At 38.5% G+C, this 21198-nt stretch overlaps 1 protein-coding gene across 4 annotated transcripts in view; it reads right to left on the minus strand.

Moving 5' to 3' along the window:
* DEUP1 (deuterosome assembly protein 1) overlaps positions 1-21198 on the minus strand; it is a 121693-nt gene that overhangs the window by 51140 nt on the left and 49355 nt on the right. For all 4 annotated transcript variants that reach the window (XM_065936819.1, XM_065936821.1, XM_065936817.1 and 1 more), the window contains 4 exons: positions 17043-17188; positions 12262-12367; positions 5093-5290; positions 3111-3197 (listed from right to left, as the gene is read on the minus strand). In XM_065936819.1, the coding sequence (XP_065792891.1) occupies positions 3111-3197; positions 5093-5290; positions 12262-12367; positions 17043-17188 (537 nt within the window). The remainder of the gene's footprint in view (positions 1-3110; positions 3198-5092; positions 5291-12261; positions 12368-17042; positions 17189-21198) is intronic.

Below are 21198 nucleotides of genomic sequence, written 5' to 3' on the forward strand. Positions count from 1 at the left end.
GATCCTTTACCACTGAGCCATCAGGGAAGGCCCAATGTAAATATTGTACATGTATTTCTGTAAAAGAACACTCAACTCATCCCATCCAAGTGTTTGCACAGCAAGGAAAACGTTTTATAGAATGCAATACACTAGTTGGTTAGCATCGAGTATTTCTGGAGTCCATACTGGGATTGGGGATGGACATGGGGATAATCAGCTGCTTATTTACACATCTTTCTGTGTTTTATTTCTTGGAAAATTGAAAACAAATAAACAAACAGAGCCAAATGCCGATAGGGGTCAGAGTGAAGCAGGCTTAGTGGGGTCTGTAGTGAAGCAGAATGCACAACTAAAGACATTCAGACTGAAATTTTGAAAAATAACACAAAAACCACGTTTTTGAGAGAGAGAGAGAAAAGACATAGATGAAGGCATGATCCAATTTAACTTTTTTGTGTATACAGTTTAGGAAAAACAGTCCTTGCATCACACAGACTTTCTGTAACTGATAGGGAAATCACACATACCTTATTTTTATCTGTACTCCAATGGGGCTTCCCTGGTGGCTCAGATGGAAAAGAATCTGCCTGCAATGTGGAGACCTGGGTTTGATCCCTGGGTTGGGAAGATCCCCTGGAGGATGGCATGGCAACCCACTCCAGTATTCCTGCCTGGAGAATCCCCATGGACAGAGGAGCCTGATGAGCTCCATGGAGTCCAAACAGTCAGACACAACTAGATGACTAAGCATAGCACAGCACACACTCCAATCACAGGATCCATAACAAGGTGCAAAGAAGAATGCAGACAGCTTTCAGAATGATTCTATTCTTTGAGGCTAGATTATGGACTATGAGGAGAATTAAGGACATACTATCATAGAAATACAGCATCATCACAGACAGAACATTTTGATGCAAATTGTAGCAATGTTTTTTGCATCTATCTCCTGAAGCAAAGCAAATGAAAGCAAAAATAAACAAATTGGACCTAATTAAAAGGAAACTAATGACAAATTGAAAAGACAACCTACTGAATGCAAGAAAATATTTGCAAATGATATGGTCAACAGGGGTGAATATCAAAAGTATGTAAACATCTCATACACTCAACATCAAAAAACTAAACAACCCAGTTAAAAAATAGAAAAACTGAATAGATATTTTTCCAAGGAGAACATTCCGATGGCCAACAGGCACATGAAACATTGCTCAACATTCTTAATCATCAGCGAAATGTAAATTAAAACCACAATGAGATTATCACCTCACACCTGTCAGAATGGCTACCATCAAAAAAGAGTACAAATAACAAATGCTGGTGAGAACGTGGAGAAGAGGAAACCCTCGCACACTGCTGGTGGGGACACAGAGAATGTGGAGAAGAGGAAACCCTCGCACACTGCTGGTGGGAACGCAGAGAACGTGGAGAAGAGGAAACCCTCGCACACTGCTGGTGGGAACACAGAGAACGTGGAGAAGAGGAAACCCTCGCACACTGCTGATGGGAACGCAGAGAACGTGGAGAAGAGGAAACCCTCACACACTGCTGATGGGAACGCAGAGAACGTGGAGAAGAGGAAACCCTCGCACACTGCTGATGGGAATGCAAATTGGTGCAGCCACCGTGGAAAACAGTAAAGAAGTTTCTCAGAAAACTAAAGATAGAACTATCATATGACCCAGCAATTTCACTCATGGGTATATATATCTGAAAAAAACAAAAACATGCTTCAAAAAATATATACACCCCAATGTTCATAGCAACATTATTTACAATGCCAAGATATGGAAGTAACCTAAGTGTCCATCAAAGGTGAATAGATAAAGATGATGTGGTACGTACACACACACACACACACACACACACACACACACATAGACACACACACAATGGAATACTACTTAGCCATAAAAAGAATTAAATTTTGCCATGTGCAACAACATGGATGGACTTGAAGGGTATTATGCAAAATGAAATAAGTCAGAGAAAGACAAGACTGTATGACACCACTTCTATGTATAATATAAAAAATATAACAAATAGTGAATATAACAAAAAAGAAAGATTCACAGATACAGAGAGAGCAGGAGGGAATTCAGAGGTACAAATTATTATGTATAAAATAAATTATGAGGATATATCATACAACACAGGGAGTATAGCCAATATTTTATAATAACTATAAATAGAGAATAACCTTAAAAATTGTGAATCACCAAGTAGTATACCTGTAACTTACATAATATTGTAAACCAACTCCAATTAAAAATTAAAAATAAAAATACTGACAAAGAAAGAAATACAGTATCCTGACTTAAGAAAGGACCATGGAGAATGCCTAATCCAAATTTATCACTCTATGGTGAGGAATCTGAGGCCAGGTTAAGCAACTCAGATCCCCTGCATTCGCAGAAAACTATTTTATCTCAGAATTTTTACTCAGAACAAATAAATGATAAACAACTATGATATTTTATTAGTTCAATAAATAAACGTTCTCCTATTTTACATGTAAAAAACCAAACCTCAACTGTTGTATTAAACAACTGAAAAGCAAGGCACATAACCTGTTTAAGCTGTCTTGTGTAAGCCTGTAAAGACACCAGTTAAAAACCACAAGGTCAGATCTCAATCGTTCACTCACCCATTCTTTTTATTCAACCAACGGTCTGTAGCCCTGATGCCGGGAGGTATTGGTGATACGTTAACAAGGCACCATTCAGTCCTTGCTCCCCATCTGGGGCGGGGGAGTGACACGCTATGAAACACATCGGCCCAAGTGCGGCTGGGACTATCTGTTCTGACTGGAGTCTCAGGGGCACGTCATCAAGCAGAACTGACAGGAGTCGGGCCATGCAGGATGTAGGAGACCAGACGCAAAGGCAAGGACAGTTATGTATGTTTGAGGAAATAATTTAAATTGAGCCCAATTCAAGAAAAGAACAAGGAAAAACCAGAAATTCAAGTGTTCCAGCCTGCAAGATAAAAGTAAATTCCATCCAAGTGCGAGATACTTTGTCAGCCCGACTTCTACACGCCTGACAGGTGGAAGGCGCTCAGTAAACAGCATCTGGCCAAGGAGGCAAGCTCTCTGTTCAAGCTACTGGGCGGCGTCAGCACATTACCATGTACCGTCCGGGGTCCAAGTCTCCCATCATGCCTTTCAGGTGTGCGTTTCCAGTCCTGACAGCTCTGTACCTCGTATCCGACATCTGAAAGGAGATTAGTAGTTAAAAGTGAGTGTAAAATTCAAAATAAGAGCCCACAATTCTATGAAAATTAACTTTGCTTTGTTAATATAAATATTTTCCAAGAGTAGCAAAGGGAGACAGTTAGGCAGGCTTGTCATACATCGGGTATTCTCGTTCAGTTCTCTGATCTTTGGCAGGCCCCACTGGACCCTCCTTTCCTGATTGCTGCCAAATTAAAAACAAACTATACTGATTGATTACCCTTTCCCATTCCCAAATTCCATTTCTCACTTCTATTTTTTTATGGTATGCAAATTACCACCAGAAAAAAAATCACAATTTTAAAAACATGCTTGAATAACACTGTCCATTAAGTTTCTTCATTACCTGATTAATTTTTACAACATGCAAATATGATTCATGTTTAGTTTTGTTCTTCCTGATACTCCTACCAAATTTCCTTCTTTTTTGTGACTACTTAATTTTGTCTACTAATTTATTTTCTCCCTAATTTCTTCTACTTGACAGTACTTAAACACAGCATCTGCCCTCTTATTTATCTAGGGTTCATTTCTACATAAAGCACTTTCTTTAAAAAGATTTACTTTTGTAAATTACAAAATATATTCTCTTTGACAAAGTAAAAATATAGAAGAGTATAAAGGTTAAAATAAAAACCATTCATAATCCAACTTCCTAGATCACTGTTAACACCTGTAAAATATCATTTCCTATACAATGCAGTCAATGCTATCATCCCATCTATGTAGTTTGCCTGTGTATTTTACAGGTTAATCACAGTTTAAGGCTTATAATGGGGCAAAGCCAGAATCTTTTCTTATTTTTACAATACAGAGGATTTAAATAGCCCTGTTACTGACTTTTTGCATGGACTGTAGCCCACCAGGTTCCTCTGTCCATGGAATTCTCCAGGCAAGAATACTAGAGTGGGTTGCCATTCCCTTCTTCAGGGGATCTTCCCTACCCAGGGATCAAACCTGGGTCTCTTGCATTGCAGGCAGATTCTTTACCATCTGAGCCACCAGGGAAGCCCCTGTAACTGTCATAGATCTAGAAAATTATTGAATGGTGTTCTCAAAACTATATTTGGGGTAATAATGCAGAAAAACCCTACACTTTCAATAGCAGGTCACCAATTTGACAATGAGTACAGGATTGAGGTGGTGAAGGAAACGGCAACCCACTCCAGTATTCTTGCCTGGAGAATTCCATGGGAAGAGGAGCCTAGTGGGCTACAGTGCATGGGGTCGCAAAGAGTAGGACACGACTAAGTGACTAAACCACCACCACCACCACCACAGGATTGAGGGAATTTCAAAATAAATAGGAGGGGAAGGAAGAAGGAAGGGAAGACTTAGAAGTTACTTGCAGTATATGAACAGTAGAATGTTATAATCACTATTTTTTCCCATGAACCATGCTATGCATTAAGTGAATATTTAGTGCATATGAGCTAATCTTCATTTTCAATATCCATTTTTCAAAATTGTAAAATAAAGATATGAAATGGGAGTGAGAAGTGTCCACGAAAAGCTAGAGTAAAAGCTCTTCTTAAGTTAAAAATGTTAATTGACGAGAACTAAGGAAAGCAAATTCAGGAAGCAATCTGTGACCACTGCATGCTGACGATGTTGGGGGTGATCAGAATATGGGTCACAGGAAAACGTCAGCATGAGATTTACAGAAATTATCTTGTGCTGTCACTTGCTTCCCTGGTTTTTGGTTGATGACACTGCGTTATCTCACCAAGGTGTTATGTGACTTCACAAAGCATTTCTGTGCTGTTAGACTCAGAAATCGTAGAAGAAATAGAACGCTTTCAGTAATCAATAAGGAAGGTGACTCTCTGCACTAAACAAGAGTGACCTGGACAGGCGCTCCAGCCCCTTGCATACCTGTTGTTTTGATAGCATTTTCTCTTTTATCTCTAACTCCATTTTTAACTGTCTTTCCAGAAGGGCAGCTTTCTTCATGACAGTTGCTATAGTGATCTCCTTCTGATGAAGCTCCTGTGTTAGGTCAGAGATTTCATTCCTCATTCTTTCCTGCTCAGAGCTGTGGTACTCTTCCTCCTGATAGAGATGACTTCTTATCTGCAGCAGATATTTTCCAGAAAACAGCAACAAATCCTTCAGAAGGCAGCTGAAAGGGTTCACTGGCCATGTGCTGTCTTTCTATTCTATCTTAAACTTAGGCAGACCACACCTTACCCTCCTTTTCTGATCAATGCTGAATTAAAAAGATACTTACAATAATGATGCATTTACTTTTTCCTTCCACTTTCAAAATTTCTTTTTCACTTCTACTTCCTATTGTATGTAAGTCATCACCAACTACTGATACCACTTCAATGACTACTTTGACGGGAAGGTGGGGAATGTATTATCTAGCACTTTCCCCCCAGCTTCACTGACGCATACTTGGTATACGAAAAGCTGCACAGAGCTCAAGGATAAAATCTGGTGAATTTGGACACAGACATAATAATCATTACAGCTGCCTTTACAAGTTTCTCTGCGTCCTTTTGTGGCTTTATGAATAATTGTGTGTGCCGCCGACTGCGGCACTGTGCTGTGCAGCAGATTCGGAACGTACGCGTCTTGTATGACTTACTTTACACCCATTAAACCACCATTCTGGGTTTGGTGCCATGGAAGGATGCTGGACCCACCACCCAGAGACTGACGAACCAGTTTTTAGGGAGGAAAAAGTTGGCTCAGAGAAGGGACTTGCTCAAAGTCATAAAGCTATTAACCTTGAAGAATGAGGTATAGAACTTAGGACTGTTGGCTCTAAATTCTATGCTTTTTTTTGGACTAAATTGTGCTGTACTATTTGTGACTGAACACTGTGTTTTTCAGAATCATGTTATAATAAATTTCAAACTTCATGTGTTCATGAAAAAGCATTACCCACTTATCTTAGCCTGTGGAATCTCATATTCTTAACATGCTAAACCTCCCATGGTAGAAACCACTGGATCACCCTGGACTCCTCCCCTCCTTCATCCTCCCAAATTAAGTCAGGTAGGAAATCATGTCCTTCTGTTTCAGCCTCTCCTAAGTCCTGCCTCTGGCTCTCATTCCTACTACCTCTTAGTTCAGTCTCCTCTTATCTTCCTAGAAATCATTTACACGCCTGTGAACCACAGCCCACCAGGCTCCTCTGTCCATGAAATTTCCCAGGCAAGAATAGCAGAGCTGGTTGCCATTTCCTTCTCCAGGGGGTCTTCCCGACCCAGGGATCAAATCCATGTTTCTTGCGTCTCCTGCGTTGCAGGCAGATTCTTTACCACTGAGCCATCTGGGAGGCCCTTAGAAATCACTCACTGTTTCTAATTCACTGTCTCTGATTCTTGACGTTCTGAGATAAAGTACATAATTACTGCTCTCAAAAAAAGAAAATCGGCCCATCAGAGGAAGCAGGAAAATAAACAGTTACAACAGGGTGAAGGACCAGTACCAGCAGCATGTGGTGGAGCAGGGCTGACTCCAGCCCTCGGATGTCAGGACAGGGTTCCCTGGGACTGACACGGAGGGGTGAGCAGAAGCCCGAGGGAAGAGAGAGATGGGGACGGGCCCCCAGGCAGCGAGTGCAGCCAGGAGAGGCGTCAGAGGGGGGGCACGCTCAGTGAGCCAGAAGCAGCCTAACAAGGCTGGGACTCAGTGCGCTGTGAGAAGGAAGGCTGGAGGTCAAGCAAGAGCCATGCACAAAGAGATTTATATGAATTCACACCAGGGAACTTACTTCAAAAACTTTTTTTCATTTCATCTTTAAAAATTTCAAGACATAATCTCTAAAAGATTAAGAGTTGGCTCTTTCTCTTCAAACATACCCAGAATAATGTCTTAAAAATATTAACAATTCCTCAATATCATATAATACCCAGGCAGTATCAAATCTATACTTGTATCAGAGGTGTGATGGATGTTGTTAACTTTATCTGTTTGAGTTGAGATCTGAATGTGGTGCGCGCATGGAGACCAGCTCCTCTACTTTAAAGCCTTTCTTTGCGCCTGCGTGCATGTGTGTGTTCTCTAAATACTCTACATACGTCATCTTACTTAATCCCCACAAGCTCTAGTTTCCAGATTCGATAGAAAATTAAGATATGTGACTGTTCATAAGTCACATTGCTGGTAACAGGCAGTCTGATTACACTGTGCCATGTCACCTGTCCGGGCAGAGCCCTGGAATGTGGTCCCCACACTGAAAACAAGCCAGAGAGGGATGCCCTAACATGGAAAGTGCTCAGGTCAGGAAGGCAGGTGATCCAGCCTCAGGCTTCATACCACCACCCTCTCACCTGAATCTAGTCTTTACACTAACATTTTTAGAATTTCAGAGTTGGATGTAACCTTAGCAATCACATGGTCTAACCCCATCACTTAAAAAAATAAATGAAAAAAAAAAAAAAAAAAAGAGTCTCAGGGAAGGAACTGACTGGGTCTAAATTACCCAGTTGTAAGAGCAGAAGCACAGACTAGGAGGCTGGAGTACAAGCATGATCATCCCAGGACAGTATCACACATCTCCTTTTGTCTCCCATCTCCCCTCTCCAATTTTTTTTCCTTACAATTTATCTGATGAACACTGGGGTTGTTCTATAATGTGTCTCAATTTGGATTTTATGATTGCATCCCCGTGATGTAGAATACACAGAACAACTATACAAAAGAGATTTTCATGACCCAGATAACCACAATGGTGTGATCACTCACCTAGAGTCAGACATCCTAGAATGTGAAGTCAACTGGGCCTTAGGAAGCATCACTATGAACAAAGCTAGTGGAGGTGATGGAATTCCAGTTGAGCTATTTCAAATCCTAAAAGATGATGCTGTTAAAATGCTGCACTCAATATGGCAGCAAATATGGAAAACTCAGTAGTGGTCACAGGACTGGAAAAGGTCAGTTTTCATTCCAACCCCAAAGAAAGACAATGCAAGAATGTTCAAACTACTGCACAATTGCACTCATCTCACACACTAGCAAAGTAATGCTCAAAATTCTTCAAGCAAGGCTTCAATAGTACATGAACAGTGAACTTCCAGATGTTCAAGCTGGATTTAGAAAAGGCAGAGGAACCAGAGATCAAATTGCCAACATCCATTGGATCATCAAAAAAGCTAGAGAGTTACAAACATTTACTTCTGCTTTATTGACTATGCCAAAGCCTTTGACTATGTGGATCACAACAAACTGTGGAAAATTCTTCAAGATATGGGAATACCAGACCACCTGATCTGTCTCCTGAGAAATCTGTATGTAGGCCAGGAAGCAACAGTTAGAACTGGACATGGAACAACAGACTGGTTTCAAATTGGTAAAGGAGTACGTCAAGGCTGTATATTGTCACCCTGCTTATTTAACTTATATGCAGAGTACAGCTTGTGAAATGTCAGGTAGGATGAAGCACAAGCTGGGATCAAGATTGCCAGGAGAAATATCAATAACCTCAGATATGCAGATGACACTACACTTATGGCAGAAAGTGAAGAAGAACTAAAGAGCCTCTTGATTAAAGAGAATGAGGAGAGTGAAAAAGTTGGCTTAAAACTCAACATTCAGAAAACTAAAAAAAAAACCCCCCAAAATATCTGGTCCTATCACTTCATGGCAAATAGATGGGGAAACAGTGACAGACTTTATTTTTTGGGCTCCAGATCACTTCAGATGGTGACTGCAGCCATGAAATTAAAAGACACTTACTTCTTGGAAGAAAAGCTATGACCAACCTAGACAGCATATTAAAAAGCAGAGACATTACTTTGCTGACAAAGGTTGATCTAGTCAAAGCTATGGTTTTTCCAGTAGTCATGTATGGATGTGAGAGTTGGACTATAAAGAAAGCTGAGCACTGAAGAACTGATGCTTTTGAATTGTGATGTTAGAAGACTCTTGAGAGTCCCCTGGACTGCAAGGAGATCCAACCAGTCCATCCTAAAGGAAATTAGTCCTGAATATTCACTGGAAGGACTGATGTTGAAGCTGAAACTCCAATACTTTGACTACCTGATGTGAAGAACTGACTCATTGGAAAAGACCCTGATGCAGGGAAAGATTGAGGCAGGAGGAGAAGGGGACGACAGAGGATGAAACAGTTGGACGGCATCACTGACTCCATGGAAATGAGTTTAAGCAAGCTCCAGGAGATGGTGATGGACAGGTAAGCCTGGCATACTGCAGTCCATGGGGTCACAAAGAGTCGGACACGACTGAGTGAATGAACTGAACTGATGTAGCTTAACATGTTCTCTTAAAATAGTACTTCTAAGATGTGGGGAAAAAATGAATATACTATCATGAAGAAGAAGTAAGTTATTTTTTATTATTTTCACAATATTTAGATATTAAAGCATGCTATACTTCAAAACTCTTTAAATGAGCTTAACTTATCTAGCTCTAAATGACTTTTGGCTTTATTAAAAATGTCAATTTTATCACAAAATTAGTGACTAAAAATCATTCTATATTGAAAAAAGAAAAATAAAATACTTGCAAGATTCATAATATATGGCTCTTGTTGGTTTTATTACAGAATGAAAATGCTCTCTCTAAACACCTCCTGGAAACTATAGCTATTTATACACAATTTATTTGCTAGCTTTTCTGCACAGCAATGCATCATCTAGAGGTCTCCCAGAGCCTGTGCAGAGATTTGTGCCTGGCATTCTCTCCCTCCATATCAAAACTAGGCAGAATCAGTAGATTCCGTCTATCACTAAGCTGTATTACTCTACCTAAATCTATAAGGTTAAGAACAGTATAACTATACTTTGGGAGGCTTTAATCAACCTTTTATCATAAGGTATTCACTGGGGTCTCCAGTAAAGAATAGTTTAACAAATTATATTTTAAAATATCAGTAAAATTAGTTCCAGGAGATTATGTGAAAAGCATAAGAAAAATGTTCATTAATTCATAACAACTTTTTCTACACTTAATAGTTGTCTCATAGTCAATTTTTCAGGAGATGGGACTTGTCTTTTACATTATTGTATTTCCTACAGAAATAAGCAGAATAGCACTAGTCCTGAAGTGAAGTGAAAGTCACTCAGTCATGTCTGACTCTTTTTGAGCCCATGGACTACAGTCCATGGAATTCTCCAGGCCAAAATACTGGAGTGGGCAGCCTTTCCCTTCTCCAGGGGATCCTACCATCCCAGGGATCAAACCCAGGTCTCCTGCATTGCAGGCGGATTCTTTACCAGCTGAGCCACCAGGGATCCTCCCAGATACTCAATAAATGTTTGCTGAACTTATACAAATAACAGAATTTATGACCCTATACAATTATGGGAGACTTCAGCATTAATATTGATTTGGTCGCTAAATATTTCTTTTCCCTCATTGTGTTCAGGCACTGTGCTGAGCACTGGATGATAATTCAAAGCCATGCCCAGGTTTTTGCTAGTTTTAACAATTGTTTAGACTATACAGTAATGAATATTCTGTGTAATCCTTAAACATAAAGAATAGGGAAGTGAGTAGCAGCCATGATGAACTTATGGGAAAAAAAAGCCACTGTGGAATTTTACTAGAGGAAGAAGAGAAGATACTTTTTGTAGGAGAGGTGAAACCCACAGGGTCTTCCAGGGCAGTGCCCAGGTCTTATACATCCTCCTGTTCCCAGCTTCTTGAAAAGTACTTGCCACATGTTTGGTGTAACCAACAGTAACAGCAGCGAACATCTATTAGGTGCTTCCCCTGAGTTAGGGAGGCCCTGTTCTAAGCACTTCATTTGCATTGTTTTCTGGATTTTAACTTAAAGGAAGAGTATGAACTCTAGAGACAGACTGCCTGGATTCAGATCTGGCCTCTGCCACCTATTAGCTATAATATTGGTGGAAATTACTGACCTTCTCTGTGGTTTAGTTTCCTCAAATATAAAAGAGGATAGCATTAGTACCTACTTTATCAGATGGGAGGGCTTCCCTGGTGGCTCAGTTGGTAAAGAATCCGCCTGCAATGCAGAAGACCCAAGTTTGATTCCTGGGTTGGGAAGACCCCCTGGAGAAGGAACAGCTACCCACTCCAGTATTCTGGCCTGGAGAAATCCATGGACTGTATAGTCCATGGGCTTGCAAAAGGTCAGACACGACTGAGTGACTTTCACTTTATCAGACGGTTGTGAGGAATAGAAGAATCAGATTTTGCTAAGTCCTTAGAACAGCTTCTGGCACATGGCAAGAACAATTTAATGTTAGTTACTCAGTTGTGTCCAACTCTTTGCAACTCCATGGACTGGGGCTCCCCAGGCTCCTCACTCCATGGAATTGTCCAGGCAAGAATCCTGGAGTGGACAGCCATTCCCTTCTTCAGGTGATCTTCCTGACCCAGGGGTCAAACCGGGGTCGCCTGCATTGCAGGCAGATTCTTTACCGTCTGAGCCACCATCGAAGCCCAAGAGTTGTTTAAGTAGCAGCTAGTACTAGCTCGTTTACTCCTCATCATGATCTTACGAAGTGAACTGAAGTGAAGTCAAAGTCGCTCAGTCATGTTTTACTCTTTGCGACCCCATGGACTATACAGTCCATGGAATTCTCCAGGCCAGAATACTGGAGTGGGTAGCTCTTTCCCTTCTCCAGGGGATCTTCCCACCCCAGGAATCAAACACAGGTCTCCCGCATTGCAGGCGGATTCTTTACCAGCTGAGCCACATGGGAAGCCCCATGACCTTATGAGGTAGAACTAATTAGCCCAGCCCCTTCCTAGAAACAGGAACTTGAGCAACTGGCACAGGCAACTTCCTCACTTATGCCCCTGGCGTGTGGCTGAGTGCCTGGCTGAGCTCTCACTCTTGCCAACAGCTGCCTTTCAAAGAGTCCAAGGCCCTCCACCTGCTAAGAGCAGCATCCCAGCAGCAGAGTGATGACCTGAAGTCTGTGTTCCCTACGGCTTCACACTGAGAAGTGTCAGAATTAGCAGCGTGGTAGGTTATTGTCTTAGGAGAAAATACACCAATAGCAGGAGGAAGAAGGGAGTGAGAAGGAAGATTTTTCCCCTTTGTACTCAAAGATTTCAGATCTGCCTGGAAGAACGGAGCTCCTTATTTACCATACCTTGTTCAACTCTTTTTCATGATCTGGTGGATCTGGGGTCACTGAAAATAGCTCTTTCCTTTTTTTTTCTGATTCTTTAGTAGATGGTGAATAAGATGATTCAAGTCTACAAATTAAAATGAATAAAAATTAAACCTGATAAATTGTTATGATTACATTGTTAATTTAGGCCTTCACAGGCTGAGAGATAGACTATTAGTCTGCTGGAGACATTTCTAGTTACACACACAGCAAGTTCTAATACATTCAGGTCCCATAAGTATTTACATATTTAACTGAGTGCAAATAATAGTGAAAACAAAACACAGTAATTAATATGGAATTTCAATTATACATTAAAAATTGGCTGAATACTCAATTTGCACATGTAGATAAGCTTTTTGGATAAGGAGAAAAAGACTGTTGCATATAATAAAATAGCTTGGGAACCAGTTTAAAAAAGGAAATACAACCTGACCTGCTTCTACATTGTGGAAAGGAACTATGTCAGGATATGTCCGAGGGGAGCAACTACTCCATAAAAGTGATCCAAAATGATTAAATCTGACAGCCTACCCAGAGAAAGCTCAAATAGTCTATTCTTCAGTTGCCCAATTTGTAAAATGGAATAGCAACCACATATGGGCACTAGAGAAGAAAGGCAGGAACTAGTATGAAAAGTAAAATTTCCACAGGAAATTTGAAGAATTAGAAACAGGTAATGTTCACTTCCACATCAGGGAGATTGGTAAAATAAAAAATCACTGAAACATGAAAAATAAAGATAACCACGCTGCCAAAGAATTAAACAGACATTTCTCCAAAGAAGACATACAGATGGCTAACAAACACATGAAAAGATGCTCAAAATCACTCATTATCAGAGAAATGCAAATCAAAACCTCAATGAGGTACCATTACACGCCAGTCAGAATGGCTGCCATCCAAAAGTCTACAAGCAATAAATGCTGGAGAGGGTGTGGAGGAAAAGGAACCCTCTTACACTGTTGGTGGGAATGCAAACTAGTACAGCCACTATGGAGAACAGTGTGGAGATTCCTTAAAAAACTGGAAATAGAGCTGCCTTATGACCCAGCAATCCCACTCCTGGGCATACATACCAAGGAAACCAGATCTGAAAGAGACACGTGCACCCCAATGTTCATCGCAGCACTGTTTGTAATAGCCAGGACATGGAAGCAACCTAGATGTCCATCAGCAGACGAATGGATAAGAAAGCTGTGGTACATATACACAATGGAATATTACTAGCCATTAAAAAGAATACATTTGAATCAGTTCTAATGAAGTGGATGAAACTGGAGCCTATTATACAGAGTGAAATAAGTCAGAAAGAAAAACACTAATACAGTATACTAATGCATATACATGGAATTTAGAAAGATGGTAATGATGACCCTATATGCAAGACAGCAAAAGAGACACAGATGTAAAGGACAGTCTTTTGAACTCTGTGGGAGAAGGCGAGGGTGGGATGATTTGAGAGGGTAGTGCTGAAACATGTATATTATCATATGTGAAGTGGATCACAGGTCCAGGTTCGATGCATGAGACAGGGCACTCGGGGCTGGTGCACTGGGATGACCCTGGGAGATGGGATGGGGAGGGAGGTGGGAGGGGGGTCTGGATGGGGAACACATGTGCGCCCGTGGCTGATTCATGTTAATGTATGGCAAAACCCACTACAATACTGTAAAGTAATTAGCCTCCAATTAAAATAAATTAATTAATTTTTAAAAAACTTAAAAAAACATAAAGATAACCATGCAAGAAACGTAGCATGATTTCCACTATTGCTGGACTAACCTGATAGTGTCTGTGGTTTCGAGGAATGTACCTACCTATAACTGATCATGATTTTAGATTTCCAAAGAGCCTTTAAAACAGTTTCACAAATCAGAAACTTAAGCCACACATACAAACAAAACAAAATCTGAGAGATGAGAGAAATCATTAATGAAAAGATGGGAAATAAAGGGCTCTTTTAAAATGTATAAATTACACATGTATCCATTCTCTCCCATACTTCCCTCCCATTCAGGCAGAGTTCCCTGTCCTATACAGTAGGATCTTGTTGGCTATCCATTTCAATATAGCAGGGTGTGTATGGATACATGTTTATGTATGGCTGAGCCCCTTTCCTGTCCACTATCACAATACTGTTAACTGGCTATACTCCAATATAAAATAAAAAGTTAAAAAAATAAAAGGTATAAATTAATAGTGATATCCTTGAGGTGCATGTGTCTGGATTAGACTACATTTTTTTGGTCATCAAGTATACATGTTAACTTTGTAGAAAACGGAGTTTATCAGAGTATATATACTGCTATAAGTTGTCATCTAGGAAAAACCACTGTCAGCATTTTTGTGTATACTGTCTTTTTTGTCTATGCGTATGTGTAGAAACACATGTTTCCCATACAATTAGCATGTACTGTACACAGTGCTTTTCAGGCCCCTTTTGCTTCCCCTCAGTAATATATTGCAAGCATTTTATCCAGTATTCCCATAAAACATTATTTTAGGATCAATCTTAAATTTGTCTTCTTTGCTATGATTTTTAAATGGTGAAAAATGAAATTTCCTATTTTTAATTCTTTCTAAGCAATTCAGGGAGTGGAATGCTGAACTGAATGGTAAAAACCCCATAATGATCTCATAAATTTCAGAGAGTGAGTGGAACAAACATCAAGCTTTGATGTGGACAAGTTCAAGAAGAAAACAATAATCATGTTAACATAAAGACATAAAGGAACTATCATTTATCATGTAAGAAGGGAATGTAGGAATTGTTTTTAATAATTCTCAGAACATGTCAGCCCAAGATGCTTCTATAAGTAAAGAAAAGAAAAAGCTAACAAAATCTTGGCATTAAATGGAGAAAAGTTTTGAAAATAAATAAAAAACACTACAATGCTACTGTTATAAAACTATTGTGTGTTTATACTCAGTAGCCTTGGCTGCTTCACCCTAATAAAACTGTAAAAAAGAAACAGAATTCAAACAAAAAAAAACAATAAAGAGGACAGAATCATGTTCAAATGAAAACAAACTAAAAGGATTAGAAATTTTCAATGGGAAAGATGAAGGCTGAGAAGACTATGCCCAAAGTCTAAAATACAATAGAAGCTGTGAAAAGTTAAATACGTATTTTTCATAAAATCTCAGAATACTAGAACTGAAGACTATCCTCCAAATGAGAAAAATGTAGTTTGGAGACCAAAATATATACCAGTTTAAATAGAAAACGGTAAGCAGACATAACAGAAGAGTTGTATTGGCCAAATATGCAAATAACTGGAAGATTTTAGATTAAGTCATATATTCAAGGAAAGCTGGCCATGTCTGGAATTAAAAATTGACTGTGTGAGATAGAGCTCCAGAGTAAATACCTACAGTGCTCTTCATAAACCAAAGCTAGACATGGGCTGAATGGTTTGCTCTTCTAGGAAATTTCTTCTGTTTTTAGGCATATACATTCCATAAGTGAAGACATTTTTCACCAACTCACCACACTGGAACAGTGTCTTGCGCATAATATATTTCCAGTGGATTTATTAACGATCAGTGGTGATGACATATAGCTTGTATATCTGACCACTCTAAAACGCATGCTGGCTAATAGGTGTTCTACCACCCTTGGTTAGATAGATGGACAAGAGGTTACTTTGGAGAATATTAATTTGCTATTTGAAGACCTCAAAGGAATGCTAGCAGGTCCTACAGCTTTGAAAAAATAATGCTTCCCTTGGTGGCTCAGATAGTAAAGAACCCGCCTGCAATGCGGGAGACTCCAGTTAGACCCCCTGGGTCGGGAAGATCCCCTGGAGGAGAGCATGCAACCCACTCCAGCACTCTTGCCTGGAGAATCCCATGGTCAGAGGAGCCTGGTGGGCTGCGGTCTGTGGGGTCACAAGGAGTTGGACAGGACTGAGCAACTAACACTTTAGGACAATGTGATCATCTTTCAGTAAATGTCCATCATCGTTTGGGTGTTCAGCGTCTGAAGTCCTATCAGTGATCTGGCATTACCCTTCAGATGTGAGAAGGACTCAAGGTCTGCTCAGAGCCAGAACAGCAGGCAAGAGCTAGAACAGTCTTATTCACAAACACAAACACTTAACAATCCTCAGCAGTGCCATTTCCTTTGTGGCTATACAGTACACAATTCCTGACTTTAAAACAGGAAAAACATCTGCCCTAACAAAACTCTTAATGGAACTGACAAGGTGATGAGTTTGGAGGCCAAAATAAATAAAACATTTATGAGTGAAAAGTTGAGGCTTAAGGCCATCAACATAAAAACATTTGAAAAACATGTAGTAAATTTTATTTATAAACACTGATAATTAAATATAAGCTCTATACTATTGTTCATACAATATTCTGAAGAATAAAAGTTCTAAGAAAGTCTTTGACTTCATAAATATCCATAATATCAGAACATGCTATAATTTTCTAGGTAAGTAAAAACTGATTTTGAAGATAAAATATTCAATAGCTTTATTTTTAATATCTAATATTACCTAATAATTAATACTATCAATAATTAATACCTAATATTACCTAATAATTACCTAATACCTAATAATTAATTACCTACTAATTAATAATTTTGAAGATAAAATAATCACTAACTTTATTTTTAATATCTAATATTACCTAATAATTAATACAAAACAGACTTTTAATTCTAATTTCAAACATAAAACTCTTAAAAATATTTAAGCATCATGTTTTAAACAGTTCTTCTCAGGTTGCTGAGTATAAAAATATACCTTTTCTTATTTTCTTGAGTACTTTGGGACTCTCCTAGTTTTAACAGTTCTCTGTGCAACTGCAATCGTTCCATTTCTATAATTCTCAAGAGATCATCACGTGACTGTAACTCACTTTTCACTTCTGAGAGTCCTGCTTCCATGGCCTAAATAAAAATATCAAAAAATTTCAATGCTCACATTTGGATATCATGATGTATGCAATACATTTTAAAATATTTAATATCTATGAAGCACCCTAATTTCAAATGATCTGATACCTAGTCCTTTGCTGGCTCAGTCTTACAGAATTTCATTCATTTATTCAACAAATATTTACTGAGCTCTTAACTGTGCTCAGTGCTGAGGATACAGACACAGGCTGTCCTCATGAGCTCACAGTCTAGTGATACAGACAAAGAATCATCCACACACAGCCATACTATATGAAGGAGGGAAACATAAAAGCATGAGTACCAATGCATAAAATTTGGATTAATGCAAATAATTGTGAATGGCCAAGAGAAACCTAATTTCAAAGCTGGTCAACAAAGTGAATTATAAACTGTGGTCTACAGTTATTATTGCCCAATAGTAGCCCTACTTTAGCTGGTAAATAGAAACACCAGCAATGCTGTGAGCCCCGTGTTTAATCTGGATAATAACAGGGGCTTGAGCAAATTTAGAAGCTGTTGGGAAGGATCCAGCTGGGAGAGAAGGGTTAATACTGACGGTGTCACGGTCCTGAGAAGGTGGGCGAGGTGGGTCCCAAAGCACAAGTGAAAGAACTGCCTAGAGGAGGAGAGCCCCGCTGCCCTCTCAACAGGAAAGAAGAAGGGAAGACAGAATGGGGGCGCATGGACGCATCTGGAAGGCGGGGTAGGAGAGGGGCTATCTGCTGGATTGTATTGTCCTTGTGAAGGACAAAGGCAATGCCAGTGGAAGGAGAGGTGGAAGTGGGGCTTGGGAAGGGAATTTCTGACAGTGGGGAAGGTTTGAGATGGCCTGCAGTGTGAATCAGTCATCAAATCCATTACCATTTTTACAGATGAGTAAATTGAGGGCCAGGCTTGGCCCGAAGTTACACAGCTCATAAGTGGCAGATTCTGCAATGGAAAAATCCAAATCTTTTGTCTACTAGTCCACTTAGAACATTTAAGACTCAAAAATAATTGTTTCATGAAAAATAAGTAAAAGAGGCCTGTAGCTTATTGGTAAAGATGGGGGCAGGGCTGTTCTTAGGGCACTGCTAATAAAGACCATAAAAACACTACTGATATTTTCAGAAAGTCATTTGTTTAATAATTCTCTATACATCAATAACAGATTCATTCAAATATAATCCATATACCATAATATTCACCCACTTAAAGTGTACAGTTCAGTGGATTTGAGCATATTCACAAAGTTGTGTAAGTATCACACAACTTAATTTCAGAGTATTTTCATCACAAACCCATCAGCCACCACGCCTCATTTTCCCTTCCTTCCCACCCCCGGCAACCACTAGTGTGTGTTTTGTCTCTATGGAATTACCTATTCTGTACAATTCAGACAAATAGAATCATACACTGTGCGGCCTTTTTGTGACTGGTTTCTTTCTCTTGATATGATGCTTTCAAGGCTCATCCGTGTTGCAGCAGGTATCAGTACTTCATTCCTATTTATTGGTTAATAATACTTAACTGTATAGATATACCATTTTGTTTACTCATCAGCTGATAGACATTTGGATATTTCATCTTTTTAGCTATTATGAATAATGCTGTTATGAAAATCACATGTAAGTTTTCATGTGGATATATGTTTTTTTTATTAATTCTTATCCAAAATTTCACAGCTTAGAATTATAATTGTGTAGACAGTATAGGACATATGAGGTCCCAGGTAAACATTTTTTTAACCAAAGTCTTAAATATAATATATTGTTTTCTAGGAGACCTATAGATATTCCTAGCCCCATATATTCCTAGCTGATTTGGAAATAAGTAGGAAAACATGTTCAAACAGATGATTTAATAAAGTTCCTGTCTCAAACAGTGCAGATTTTTCAGATGAGATTACAAATACAAAATAAACAAGAGAAATATGAAACAAGAGATTAGCAAATAGACAAATAAACTTGACGTGAATGTCATGCATTACTTTACTCAATTGAAGAAGGTATTCTCTGGGCTCCCCGCATTGCAGATTTGCCAGCAGGGAGCAATGGAACGTGTAACTGCATGTAGAGGAGCGTGCCTGCCTTCCTTGGGGAACAGGGGTCACAAGAGGGCTCTAACTCCAGACCAGCGAAATGTAGTATCACCATGGGTGAGAACTGACAAAAATTCTGTAAAATCTGAAAATAATGGAGTCTATTTATGTACTGTCATTAGACAATAATACCTAAAAGTGTGACATTTGGAGATATCATTAAGGGATAAAAGGCTTATCTGTGATCCAGCTACACAGACAAGAGAAGTTAAAACTGAGACTTACAATAAATAATGATTTGACACATTTTTCTAACATGTAGGAATATGTGAAAGCTTTTAATTGACAGCATTATGTAAATTTACTATAGAGTATAAGAAAAGAAGCTTTACTGATAATTGATAGATCGAGTTGCTTTTTTGACTTCTGTAATATCCCTTTGAATTCAAAGTTAATAGTACTGGGTTGACACAAGAATTGGGGATTTGGATTTAACTTAGATGTAGTTTAAAATTAGCATGCTTTGGTATAAAAAGTCAAATCAATTATTTGCCAATGTGTATGCAAATATTCAGGAAAATGACTCTGGTACTTGATTCAGTTATTGGAACACTGTCAAGTTTATTTGGAACAACTTATGTGTGCATGCAAGTCTAAAATTTTAACTGTAAATTTTATAAAATCTAAATACAGATCAGGTATTCCCGGTGATACTTAATATCCAAATTGAGATGTGCTGCAAGTGTAACATACACTGAATTTTAAAGGCTAAATATGAAAAGAAATGTAAAATATCTCATTAATAATTTTCTGACATTGACTGTATGTCAAAATGAAAACACTCTGGATATGTGTTGTGCTGAATAAAGTATATTACTATCCTATATTAATTTTACCCATTTCTTATGATTTTTTTTAATGTGGCTACTAGTAAAAGTTTAAATTACATTTGTGTATTATATTTCTAAGGACTGTGTGGCTCTAGTACCTTAATGACACAATAAAGAGCAAACAAAAAAGGTCATATTTTTTGGCATAGATATTAGAAAAAATACAGAACAATTTATTTCTGTCACTGACTACCAATGGGAAATATTGCACACTTTCAAAATGTGAGTATAGTGCAGCACAGAAAATAAATATATATAATGGAATAGATGTGTCTGCTGACACATTTCAAGGTTGTAGAAAGACAAGTGAGAAGATGTGAGTCTGTGAAAATTCAGATGCAGCTGGCATTAAAGTATGTTGTAAATGAAACAGAATTTTACATACAATAAGTGACAGTAATTCAGACTGAAATGGTTCTCTTTTTAAATGTATGTGCAAGATGTGGAACACTAACATATGACAGTTTTGCAAAAAGAGACAAGAAACTTCTTTCTAAAAACATGCACTGGTTATAGTGATTATTCACCTCTAATTATTCCCATTTGGTAAAACATAATTTTGTAAAACAAGTTTAAGGCCCATCTGTTTAGTTATAAAATTTTTAGACATCTTGAAGTTTTTGAAGCAAATTATTTCTCAAAAGTCTTTTCATTAGAACTATAACACTTTCTGGTATGTGAAACTTAATCCAGAATAGTTTGAATTGCTTTTTTTAAATAAGTGAATACTTTGTAAAGTATAAAATGGAGATGTTTAAATTTACTAATGCTCCTAGATCCAAGGATAAATAAATTAGTTTTTACATGAACAAAAATCTGTAAAACTAATTTTGGTACACTTTCTCATAGAAATTGGTGGATTATAAATAAATAAATTCCAGCCACAGTAAAATTTATCATTAACTCTGGAAAACATCACAAGTACAGTTAGAGAATTACTGGTGAAGTCTATGAGAAAAATAACATTTCAAAATTTAAAACAAGGTCTCTCAGCCTGAGCAAAATTTACATTTGGTCTGCACAATTCTTCATTGTGGGGTTTGTCTTGCGCATTGTGAGACTGTTAGCTGATCAGCAACAAGCCAGACCTG

Source organism: Muntiacus reevesi, chromosome 5 (genome assembly GCF_963930625.1).
Source record: "Muntiacus reevesi chromosome 5, mMunRee1.1, whole genome shotgun sequence".
Lineage (NCBI taxonomy): Eukaryota > Metazoa > Chordata > Mammalia > Artiodactyla > Cervidae > Muntiacus > Muntiacus reevesi.